General features: G+C 38.6%; 1 protein-coding gene across 3 annotated transcripts in view; it reads right to left on the bottom strand.

Annotated features, from left to right (window-relative positions):
• Positions 1 to 13,303, bottom strand: part of TBCE (tubulin folding cofactor E) — a 91,548-nt gene that overhangs the window by 56,766 nt on the left and 21,479 nt on the right. For all 3 annotated transcript variants that reach the window (XM_030335373.2, XM_030335374.2, XM_030335372.1), the window contains exon 2: positions 12,448 to 12,581. In XM_030335373.2, coding sequence (XP_030191233.1) covers positions 12,448 to 12,547 — 100 coding nt within the window. In that variant the 5' untranslated portion in view covers positions 12,548 to 12,581. The remainder of the gene's footprint in view (positions 1 to 12,447; positions 12,582 to 13,303) is intronic.

Below are 13,303 nucleotides of genomic sequence, written 5' to 3'. Positions count from 1 at the left end.
AACAATACATGAAAAGAATTATTCACCACAACCAAGTGGGATTTATACCTGGGATACAGGGCTGATTCAATATCCACAAAACAATCAATGCGACACATCACGTTAATAGAAGAAAGGACAAGAACCCCATGACCCTCTCAATAGATTCAGAGAAAGCATTTGACAAAATACAGCATCCTTTCTGATAAAAACCCTCAATAAAGTAGGTATAGAAAGATCATATCTCAAGATCATAAAAGCCATATATGAAAGACTCACCACTAATATCATCCTCAATGGGGAAAACAGAGCTTTGTCCCTAAGGTCAGGAACACTACATGGATGTCCACTCTCACCACTGTTATTCAACACAGTATTGAAGTCTTAGCCTCAGCAATCAGGCAACACAAAGGAATAAAAGGCGTCCAAATCAGCCTTGAGTAGGTCAAACTTTCACTCTTCGCAGATGACATGACACGCTATATGGAAAACCCAAAAGATTCCAGCAAAAAACTGCTAGAACTGTTCCATGAATTCAGCAAAGTCCCAGGACATAAAATCAATGCACAGAAATCGGTTGCATTCTTATACACCAATAATGAAGCAACAGAAAGAGAAATCAAGGAATCAATCCCATTTACAATTGTGTCAAAAACCATAAAATATCTAGGAATACACCTAACCAGAGATGTGAAAAATCTATACACTGAAAACTATAGAAAGCTTATGAAAAAAATTGAAGAAGACACACACACAAAAACAGGAAAAATATTCCATGACCCTGGATTGGAAGAATATTGTTAAAATGTTGATACTACCCAAAGCAATCTTCATATTCAATGCAATCCCTATCAAAATAACACCAGCATTCTTCACAGAACTAGAAAAAAACAATCCTAAAATTTGTACGGAACCAGAAAAGACCCCAAATAGCCAAAGCAATCCTGAAAAAGAAATCCAAAGCTGGAGGCATCACAATCCCAGACTTTAAGATGTATTACAAAGCTGTAATCATCACGACAGTATGGTGCTGGCACAAAAACAGACACTCAGATCAATGGAACAGAATAGAGAACCCAGAAATGGACCCACAAACATGAGGCCAACTAATCTTTGACAAAGCAAGAAAGAATAACCAATGGAACAAAGACAGTCTCTTTAGCAAATGGTGCTGGGAAAACTGGTCAGCAACATGCAGAAGATGAACCTGGACCACTTTCTTACATTATACACAAAAATAAACTCAAAATGGATGAAAGACCTAAATATAAGACAGGAAGCCATCAAAATCCTAGAAGAGAAAGCAGGCAAAACCCCCTTTGATCTTGGCCACAGCACCTTCTCACTCAACACGTTTCTGGAGGCAAGGGCAACAAAAGCAAAAATGAACTAGAGGGACCTCATCAAAATAAAAAGCTTCTGCACAGTGAAGGAAACAATCAGCAAAACTAAAAGGCAACCAATGGAATGGAAGAAGATATTTGCAAATGACATATCAGATAAAGGGTTAGTATCCAAAACCTATAAAGAACTCAACACCCAAAAAACAATCCAGTGAAGAAATGGGCAAAAGACACGAATAGACAATTCTCCAAAGAAGACATCCAGATGGCTAACAGACACATGGAAAAATGCTCAACATCACTCATCAACAGGGAAATACAAACCAAAACAACAATGTGATACCACCTCACACCTGTCAGAATGGCTAAAATCAACAACTCAGGCAACAACAGATGTTGGCAAGGATGCAGAGAAACAGGATCTCTTTTGTACTCCTGGTGGGAGTACACACACACACACACACACACACACACACACACACACACAGAGTAGTATTACTAGACAATCAAAAAGAATGAAATCCTGCCATTTGCAACTACATGAATGGAACTAGAGGGCATCATGCTAAGTGAAAATTAGAGAAAAACAAATATCATAGGACTTCACTCATGTGTGATTTAAGATGCAAAACAGATGAACATAAGGGAATGGAAGCAAAAATAATGTAAAAACAGGGAGGGGACAAAACATAAGAGCCTCTTAAATATAGAGAAATGAGTGTTGCTGGAAGGGTGATAAGAGGGAGAATGGACTAAATGGGTAAGGGGCATTAAGAAAGACACTTGTTGGGTGGCACCTGGGTGGCTCAGTCGGTTAAGTGTCCGACTTCAGCCCAGGTCATGATCTCACAGTTCGTGAGTTCGAGCCCCGCATCAGGCTCTGTGCTGACAGCTTGGAGCCTGGAGCCTGCTTCAAATTCTGTGTCTCCCTCTTTGTCTGCCCCTCCCCAGCTCCTTCTCGCACCCTGTCTTTGTCAAAAATAAACAAACTTAAAAAAATTTTTAAAAAGAAAGACACTTGCTAGGATGAGTACTGGGTGTTATACATAGGGGATGATTCACTGGAATCTACTTCTGAAATCATTGTTGCACTATATGCTAACTTGGATGTAAATTTTAAAAATTAATTAATTAATTTTTAAAAATCAGGGAAAAGAAAACTAGGTACTGGAAGATCAAAAGCCATTAACCAAGAAGGGCAGGGGAAGTGGGGAATAAACATTTAAAAAGCAGAGAATCATTGAAAAAATAGCAATGTAGTACAAAACATTGCTCTGAGCTTCCTTGCAGCAAGAAAAAGGTGCAGTTCTCTTGACCAGTAGTAGAAACATCCGTTCATTAGAAGAAAACCATTTTTCCCTGTCCCTAAGCTAACTGTAAATTGTCACAGCGGTACTTGTATAAGGAGCATCAAATAAGATAATGACGGTCACACCCCACTTGGTAACAGCTTTATAACATTTTCACTGGTGTTGCACAAGTGGTTATTTCTTAATTCGAGCTTCAGGATAGAAAGCTTAGTTTCGTAAAGGCAGTTACAGAAAAGCATACAGGTTTATTTCTCTTTCTGATGATCTCATTTTCCACCTGTATATTAGTGCATCCTAAGGAATAAAAACGGAACCATTCCAAAGTGTGGCATCAGAATCATCTAGGGAGCATGTTAAAAATGAGTCCTGGGCACCTAGGTGGCTCAGTCTTTAAGCATCTGACTTTGGCTCAGGGCATGATCTCACGGCTGGTGGGCTCGAGCCCTGCTCCCAGTAAGCTCTGCTTCTCTGTCTCTCTGTCCCTCTCCCCCCCCCCCCCCCCCCGGGATTCTCTCTCTTTTTCTCTGCCCCTCGCTCATTTGTGCCCCCTATCTCTCTCTCTCTCTCTCTCTCTCTCTCTCTCTCTCTCTCTCTCTAAAAAAAAAAGGAAGAGTCCTAAGCCCTAACTCCAACCTACTTAATTAGAATCTCTGAAAGCAGAATCTGAGAATTTATATTTTCAACAAGTTCCCCAGGCACACTGCATTAGAGTTCCCTTTCTCAACAGAGGTGACCTCAGCTAGGTTTCTAATTACAGTGAAACGACAGCAACTCCAAACTGAAGTCACTTAAACTGAGGAGAAGGTATTATATATTGCCAATCCAAATACAAGGCACATGGTTGATAAGCATAATGGTTTAATGTATTAAAGACCATACTTTCTGGCTCTAAGGGCCATACATAAATTACAGGTTTTTATATTCATTACATCAGTTTCCTGACAGAGGACAATGAATCCTCTAACTCTAACAAAAATCAATATTCTATGATGATTTTCCTATACATGGAAATGAAGTGTTCTGGGAAAGGAATACTTTTTCTTTCTAAATCACGACAATAACAGCAAAAACAGTAATCTTTAACATTGAAAAAGTTCTTACAGGGGCGCCTGGGTGGCGCAGTCGGTTAAGCGTCCGACTTCAGCCAGGTCACGATCTCGCGGTCCGTGAGTTCGAGCCCCGCGTCGGGCTCTGGGCTGATGGCTCGGAGCCTGGAGCCTGTTTCCGATTCTGTGTCTCCCTCTCTCTCTGCCCCTCCCCCGTTCATGCTCTGTCTCTCTCTGTCCCAAAAATAAACAAACGTTGAAAAAAAAATTAAAAAAAAAAAAAAAAAGAAAAAGTTCTTACTTCCTGTCAGGCACGGTTCTAAATGTTTTATATATATATAAATCCTCTAATATAAATTGAATCCTCTAACAACCCTCTAAAGTAGAGGGCCATCCACTTCAGTATAATTGTGGGCTACAGAAATACCACTAACTTTCAGGAGCAAGAATTGTCTCTCAGGAAGCAACCCCACAGCTGTCCAAAGCCTCAACCAAGTGTATGACTGAGCACCAAATTGTTTGTATCTATAAATATGGAAAAGATGACTGGGGGCCTAAAATACTTGAAGTTATAAATTACTGAATGCCTATTACTCCTATAATAAAATTATAAGCCCTGCTTATAATTTTAAGCAGGGCTACATCCCAGTAATAAATAAGCTATAAAAAACACCCTGAAATAATTAAATGCATTACCTATTTAAATTACACTATTCACAATTTTTCATCTGAATACTATTACGTGTCTGAGACCACAAATTGGTTTTAACGTAATGTTTGAATGTTCTTCTAGACAACAGTTATGTCAAATACTTTAGCCATTTCTTCCATCAACTCCCAGAACATGAAAACATATCCTGTCATCACCACATTTAAACACACATACGCCTTTCTATAGTCCAAGTATGGAAAGAGCTCAAATGTCCATCGACAGCTGAATGGATACAGAAGATGTGGATATATATACGCAATGGAATATTACTCGGCAATCAAAAGAACGAAATCTTACCATTTGCAACTATGTGGATGGAACTAGAGTATTATGCTACGTCTATTATGCTACGTGAAATTGGCCAATCAGAGAAAAACAAATATCATATGATTTCACTTGTGGAATTTAAGATACAAAACAGATGAACATAAGGGAAGGGAAGCAAAAATAATATAAAAACAGGAAGGGAGACAAAACATAAGAGACTCTTAAATAAGAACTGAGGGCTGCTGGAGGAGTTGTGGGAGGGAGGACAGGCTAAATTGGCAAGGGGCATTAAGGAAGACACTTGTTGGGATGAGCACTAGGTGTTATATCTAGGGGATGAATCACTGGATTCTACTCCTGAAATCATTATTGTACTGTATGTAACATGGATATAAAAAAGCAAAAAGCAAAAAACGGGGCTCCTGTGTGGCTCAGTCGGTTAAGCGTCTGACTTTGACTCAGGTCATGATCTCATGGTACGTGGGTTCGAGCCCCGCGTCAGGCTCTGTGCTGACAGCTCAGAGCCTAGAGCCTGCTTCGGATTCTGTGTCTCCCTCTCTCTGCCCCTCCCCTGCTCACACGCATGCACGAGCGCTCTCTCAAAAGTAAAAAAAAAAAAAACAAAAAAAAAACCCATAAAATAAAATAAAAAAATAAAGTGCTTAAGCAAAAAATGAAAAGAAATGAAGTAAATAAGGTAAAAATATCAGCAATGTTAAATTGACATCACAAGTGTATACAGGTGTTCCTTATATTATTCTCTGTGGGATGTTTGAAACTTTTATAAAAAGTAATAAAAAATACACATATCCTCCTTAAATCTATTCTACTTTTAGGAATTAACGTAGAGGCTCTGTCAACTAAAAATGGCCTAGAAACGACGACCGACCCAATAGCAATGAGCACTGCAGTAACTCAGATTGTGGCCTACAAATGTTATTTCCTACTTAAAAAAAAAAAAAAAAAAATCAGGCCCTTGGAGAAATGGCTGATTGTGACGTGGGACCAAAAATATGTAAGACGAACACCCTGCACATCTGATAGCTTCCTTATCATATCAGGAAGGAAGCTATCAGAAACCACTGGGTCACATCAAAAGTACTCAGGAGTCAATTTGAAGGGGTTCCTTCGGGCCAAATATGGGACACTTCGAGCATCAATAAGGAGGAGAGCAATGGACTAAAACTTATCAAATATGTTTAAACCCATGATTTTATAAAGATTTTTAAAATCTTTCATAGGTCTTCTAAGCGAATCAATTCATTATGAAGACTAATAAATAAGAGGAAAAAAAAATCAAACATTTCTCCTACCTTTCAATCATCCAATTACTTTGTAAAGCAAGTAAGTGACACAGGGACATTCTCCACAATAGAAGTTGCCCAGCTATTTCATTGATCAAAGGAATAATAAAGAAAATTATTAGAATTTCACCTTTTGACAATCCCCAAATGACCACTATAAACAATGGTCATCAAGAAATAACATCACAGGAGCACCTGGGTGGCTCAGTTGGTTGAGCATCCAACTTTGGCTCAGGTCATGATCTCATGGTTCGTGGGTTCAAGCCCTGTATTGGGCTCTGTGCTGACAGCTCAGAGCCTGGAGCCTGCTTTGGATTCTGTGTCTCCCTCTCTCTCTGCCCCTCCTGCACTCATGCTCTGTGTCTGTCTCTCAAAAATGAACAGACGTTGAAAAAAATTTTTTAATTTAATAAAAATTAAAAAAAAAAAAAAAAAAGAAATAACAGGGGCACCTGAGTGGCTCTGTCGGTTAAGCATCCGACTTCAGCTCAGGGCATGATCTCATGGTTCATGGGGTCGAGCCCCATGTCGGGCTCTGGGTTGATGGCTTAGAGCCTGAAGCCCACTTAGGATTCTGTGTCTCCCTCTGTCTGCCCCTCCGCTGCTTGCACTTTGTCTCAAAAATAAATAAATGTTAAAAAAAAAAAAAAAAAAAAGAAAGAACATCACAAAAAGAGATACAAGCAGACGTTATGTGCCTGAATAAAGTACACAACACTTACAGAGTATTTGTAAATAGAGAGATACCAAGCCTGAATTTAATAAAGCCTACATAACTACCAATTTATAGGCAACAAAGACAGAAAAACATGTTAACAATATCATGTGGATGTAATCAGAAGAACCCAGAACATGGGAAATTTTAGAAGACAAACACGGTATTTTCAACGAATAAATTGCAAGGAAGAATAAAAGGAACAGAGGATCAATCTAGGAAATCCCATATCCAACCAACAGGAGTGCCAGAAAGAAAAGGCAAGAAAAATGGAAGGGTAACAACTATCAAAGTTAATCTTAGAAGAAAACATAACTGAAGAGGTACATGTGACATCAAATAGGCTTGTTTAAGAAAACACCTACAACAGTGGAAAAAAAACACCTACAGCTGGACACTCCTGGTTTTCATCATGAGCCTTTATGCACTAGGTGTTAACAGGTTCATGTATTATTTTAATAAATATTTTTTAAAAAGTAGCAACAAGGCTTCAATAATGGCCCAGAAGATTAATTAGCACTATTTACCCAATGACACTATAAGAAAATCTTGTTATATAGTATTTTAATAACAACACCATGTAAGATGTAAACAAAAATCTCCCTTGTTCTTTATGGAAAATTACAATAGTCCTCTAAAACGCAAGGAAAAAAAAAGTCTGCTAGAACTCTTCCAATGAGCCGCAGAGATGTGCAGGGTAGAATCAGCCCCTTGGAGAGTTCAGGCCAGAAGCTGGAATTTGGGGGACCAGAAATTGGTACGCAGGTTTTGGTAAAAAGATGTGAGGAGTAGAGAAAAATACTAAAAAGCCCAAAAGCTGACTTCTAACTTTCCTAACTCAGCTGTGAGTCGCTGTTCCTTGATGAATTCGGATTTCTGTTTCAGTAGGTGGCAATGCATTTCAATCCCTACTTAGGATCAATAAACTGAATGAGGAATACAAAATGCCTCCATAAGAACTTAGAAGAAATAGATTTCTGCTTTTTTGTTTAAAGTTAACATTGTTACTTTGGGATAAATCGAACCCAAAATACTGTAGGGCTATTTAATTTAGTCACTGCATATAGGTAGGCAGTAATGCCAGATTTCAGTTACGATAAAACATATTATAAAACAATAACTAAGGGCAAAGAACCATGAAGACAATTGCCCAGGAGGAAATAAAAATACAACGTACATCAGGATTGATGTAAGCAACTCCAAGTATATGGATATGAGAATATCCAGTAATAATTTTTAAGCACACAGATGTATATTAATCAAAGGTCTACTTACAGTATTTCATTAATTAAATCAGTTACATTATCACTTTAAATCACATGATATGAATTAATTTAGAAAAAGTGCTTCCTCACTCCCGTTATTTCATGAAACCATTTTAATCAGATTCTTCAAACACAGTTCTAACATTAGTGTTTAACATCACTAGGGACACTTTTTTTTATTAAAAAAAATTTTTTTTAACGTTTATTTATTTTTGAGACAGAGAGAGACAGAGCATGAATGGGGGAAGGGTCAGAGAGAGAGGGAGACACAGAATCAGAGGCAAGCTCCAGGTTCTGAGCTGTCAGCACAAAGCCCGATGTGGGGCTTGAACTCACGGACCGCGAGATCACGACCTGAGTCGAAGTCGGATGCTTCACCGACTGAGCCACCCAGGCGCCCCACTAGGGACACTTTTAAAATACCTCACACAGGGGCACCTGGGTGGCTCAGTCGGTGAAGCATCCGACTTCGGCTCAGGCCGTGATCTCACCTTTTGTGAGTTCGAGCCCCGTGTTGGGCTCTGTGCTGACGGCTCAGAGCCTAGAGCCTGCTTCGGATTCTGTGTCCCTCTCCCCCTACCCAACTCACACTTTGTCTCTCAAAAAATATATAAACATTGAAAAGACAACTTTTTTAAATAAAATACCTCACACAATAAGCTAGGATATATCAGTTTCCTACTGCTACTATACAACTACACAAATTTATTATCTTACAGTTTTGGAGGTCAGAAGCCTGATGAGAGTCTCACTGGACTAAAGTCAAGGTGCCGCAAAGCTGTCTTCCCCTCTGGAGGCTCTAGAGGAAAAGCTGCTACCTTGCCTTTTCCAGCTTCTAGAGGCCGCACTGGTTCTTAAGCTTCCTGCCTCCCTTCCATCTTCAAAACCCACAATGGCCGGCTGAAACTTTCTCACATCACGACAAGTGCCGGCACTGCCTTCTTCTTCCACTTCTACTTCCAAGGATCCTGGGGATTACACTGAGCCCACGTGACAATCTCCCTATCTTAAAGTCAGCTGATTAGCAACCTTAATTCCACCTGCTACCCCAATTCTCCCTTGCCACGAAACTGAATAATGCTCCCAGGTCCTGAGATATCCTTGTTTGAGGGGAGGGAGCATTATTCTGGCCACCACAGCACATCATCTTTACTTAAAATAAACGTGTTTTAAAATCTGCATATGATGCTATCTCAGGAAATTACATTTCCATCCCCAAGCCATTTGCAAAACATTAGAACCGCTCTATTTCTTTTTTAAGTAAATTTTTAAAATGTTTATCTACAACAATAGTTAACACTACGCACCAGTAACTGATCCAAGTGCTTAAACATCTTAAGTCGTTTAGTTATAACACATACTGAAGTAACACCAGGAGTAATTACTAAATCTGCATTCGATTTCTCCTATCTTTGTACCAATTCCACCTGATGACTTCTAAAAGAAATCTTAGGGGCACCCGGGTGGCTCAGTTGGATAAGTGTCTGACTCTTGCTTCCGACCCGACTCAGGTCATGATCTCATGGGTCTCATGAATTCGAGCCTCATGTCGGCTCTGTGCTGACAGTGCAGAGTCTGTTTGGGATTCGCTGTCTCCCTCTCTCTCTCTGCCCTGCCCCCATTTGCGTTCTCTCTGTCTTAAAACAAATAAATAAACATTAAAAAAATTATTTTTATTTTTTTAATGTTTATTTATTTTTGAGAGAGAGAGAGACCAAGTTCAGTAGGGCAGGGGCAGAGAGAGGGAGACACAGAATCCAAAGCAGGCTCCAGGCTCAGAGCTGTCAGCACAGAGCCCGATGCAGAGCTCGGAACCCACGAGCCGTCAGATCATGACCTGAGCCAAAGTCAGATACTTAACCAACTGAGCCACCCAGGTGCCTCCCCCCACAAATTTGTTAATAAATAAATAAATACATACATACATACATACATACATGCATACATAAAATCCCAAAGTAGCATCTTTGAGGAAAAATAATAGAGAATGCGCTCATACAATCAGATAATTAATAGAGTAAATAAAGAATAGCTCCCTCTTTGCACAATTATAATTTCAGGTAAAAAACTGCCTGATAATACATACACGAAGGAAGTGTCAAACTCACAGGCAATTTAATAAATGAAAATATGTACTATTTCATATTCACTAAATTACCATGAAATAGCTTCCATCTGTATTATTAGATTTGGGATGCACTACTCCGAGCTGCCTTTACAAACAGAGCCTTATTCTCATCAGCTGCTGGGAATACTAGCTTCTAGCAATTAGCCCTCAACTATGGTCCCACTTTTAGAACCAAAAAAAAAAGTGCCTTGCACAAGCACATACACCCTTCCACACACCAGGATCCAGTGATGGATCATCACAGATGTAAATGCCCAGCCCCTCATCTCAACTAGGAAAATCTCTGAAGGGCCCCCTATCTATCTTCAGAATTGCCCACAGGGTCAGGTGAAACTTTTGTTTAGACGACGTCACAGGGGCACCTGGCTTGGCTCAGTCAGTGGAGTATGCAACTCTTGATCTTAGGGGTTTTAAGTTCCAGCCCCACACTGGGTGTAGAAATTACTTAAAAAAATAATTTTGAAGAAAAAAAAACTGCACAGCAAAGGAAACATTCAACCAAACTAAAAGGCAAACTAAGGAATGGAAGAAGATATTTGCAAATGACATATCCGATAAACGGTTAGTATCTAAAATATATAAAGAACTTATAAAACTCAACATACACAAAAAAACAAATTAATTCGATTACAAATGGGCAGAAGACATGAATAGACTTTTCTCCAAAGAAGATATACCAATAGCCAATAGACACATGAAAAGATTCTCAATATTACTCATCATCAGGAAAATGCAAATCGAAATTACAATATTACCTGACACCTGTCACAATGGCTAAAATCCAAAACACAAGAAACAGAATGTGTTGGTAAGGATGTGAAGAAAAAGGAACCCTTGTGCACTCCTGGTGAGAATGCAAACCAGTGCAGCCATTGTAGAAAACAGTATGGGGGTTCCTCAAAATATTAAAAATAAAATTACCACCTGATCCAGTAATTGCACGACTAGGTATTTATCCAAAGAATATGAAAACACTAATTCAAAAAGACATATGCACCCCTATATTTACTGCAGCATTATTTATAATAGTCAAATTATGGAAACAGCCAATGTGTCCACCGATTGACAAATGGATAAAGATGTGGCATATATAAAAGGCAAAAATAAAAAAGGAATGAAATCTTGCCATTTGCAACAACATGGATGGAGCTAGAGAATATAATACTAAGCAAAATAAGTCAGAGAAATCATTTCACTCATATGTGGAATTTAAGAAACAAAACAAAAGAATCAAAGGGGGAAAAAAAAGAGACAAACCAAGAAACCGACTCTTAACTATAGAGAACAATCTGATGGTTATCAGAGTGGAGGTGGGGGTGGGGGGTGAATGGGTGAAAGGGGACTAAGAGTACACTTATCTTGATGAACACAGGAAAAATGTAAAGAATTGCTGAATCACTACATTGTACACTGGAAACCAACACAACAATGTATGCTAACTATACTGGAATTAAAATTAAAAAATAAAAATAATAATAAATAAATTTAAAAATAAGGGAATGAGGGGTGCCTGGGTGGCTCAGTCAGTTAAGCGTCCGACTTCAGCTCAGGTCATGATCTCACAGTTCATGAGTTCGAGCCCCACATCGGGCTCTGTGCTGACAGCTCAAAGCCTGGAACCTGCTTTGGATTCTGTGTCTCCCTCTCTCTCTGCTCCTCCTCCCTCCCTCTCAAAAATGAATAAACATTAAAAAAAATTGTTAATAAAAAATAAAAAAAATACAAGAATGATATTATATAAAAGGAAAAAAGTTATCACACCAAAAAGACTCTGTAAGTATGTATGATGATGAATGTTAACTAGACTTAACTTGGTGATCATTTTGCAATATATAAAGATATCAAATCATTGTTTTGTATACCTGAAACTAATATAATGTTATATGTCAATTATATCTTAACAAAAAATGTAAGGAAAATAATACTATAGAAACATAAATATATTCCAAATAATAAATGAAAGAAGACATCACAAATTGTATTTATATCGATTTAAGCTACTTTAAATACATATACATGTGGATTAATGACAAAAGAAATTTCCAAAAAATTCTTAGTTTTTGAGGGTAGGGTATGAAAATTCAAGATTATGAGTTGTTTTAAGTTTACTCAGAAGATATTTTAACATTCAATTAATATAAAATAGTAACACTAAATAATTAGATAAATGTAAAATGAAATAAAACCATAGATACCACAGGGTATTGTTACCTGAACAAAACAATGGTATATAAGAATATAAGAAGCATCTACAAATTGTTTGTTGTTGTTGCAAAGCACTATGGGGGGGGGTGGGGAGGAGCACTACAGAGAAGCCTACAAAGAAACAATCCAGAATAAATAAATACACACACCACACACACACACTTATAATTTACCTGCCACAGGAGGGACAACACCAGAAAAACGTACTGTTGCATGTTCTCCATTAACTTCAACTCGTCGACCAATGACATCTAAGGTCAACGTGTCATTCATGATAATATAGCCAGAATCCAAAATATGAGGAGATCTAGGAAGAAAATTACAAAATTGACAAGATCTTAATAAAATCCTTAAAAATTTGTTTTTTTATGTATTGCGATATTCCTTTTCTTTAATGTTTATTTTTTGAGAGAGACACACACACACACACACACACACACACACACACACACACACACATACGAGTGGGGGAGGGGCAGAGAGGGAGACACAGAATCTAAAGCAGGTTCCAGGCTCTGAGCTGTCGGCACGGAGCTCAACACATCACCCAAACTTGTGACCTGCGAGATCCTGATCTAGGCCAAAGTCAGACACTCAACCCACTGAGCCACCCAGGCACCCCTTCACTTTAGTGAGATATTCTTGAGGTCAACACTCCTGCAATTTAGTCTTCATATTTTGGTGAAGAGAAGGACCTATAGGTTTATGTGGCATATTCTCATAGTTTCATTTTACTTTACTTTCTAACTATATTTTGATAACAATGTTTATTTTGAGAGAGAGAGAGAGAGAGAGAGAGAGAAGAGAGCGCACACATGAGCAAGGGAGGGGCAGAGAGAGGGAGAGAGAAAATCCTAAGCAGATTCCATGCCATCATCACAGAGCCTGATGTGGGGCTTGAACCCACAAACTGTGAGATCATCATCATGATCATGAGCTGAAACAGAGTCAGACACTCAACCAACTGAGCCACCCAGGCACCCCAATAATATGTTTTTTAAATGTTGCTCAACTCCAGTTAGCTCACAT

This window comes from Lynx canadensis, chromosome D2 (assembly GCF_007474595.2).
Source record: "Lynx canadensis isolate LIC74 chromosome D2, mLynCan4.pri.v2, whole genome shotgun sequence".
Classification (NCBI taxonomy): Eukaryota; Metazoa; Chordata; class Mammalia; order Carnivora; family Felidae; genus Lynx; species Lynx canadensis.
This window is presented reverse-complemented; position numbering and strand designations above follow the sequence as displayed.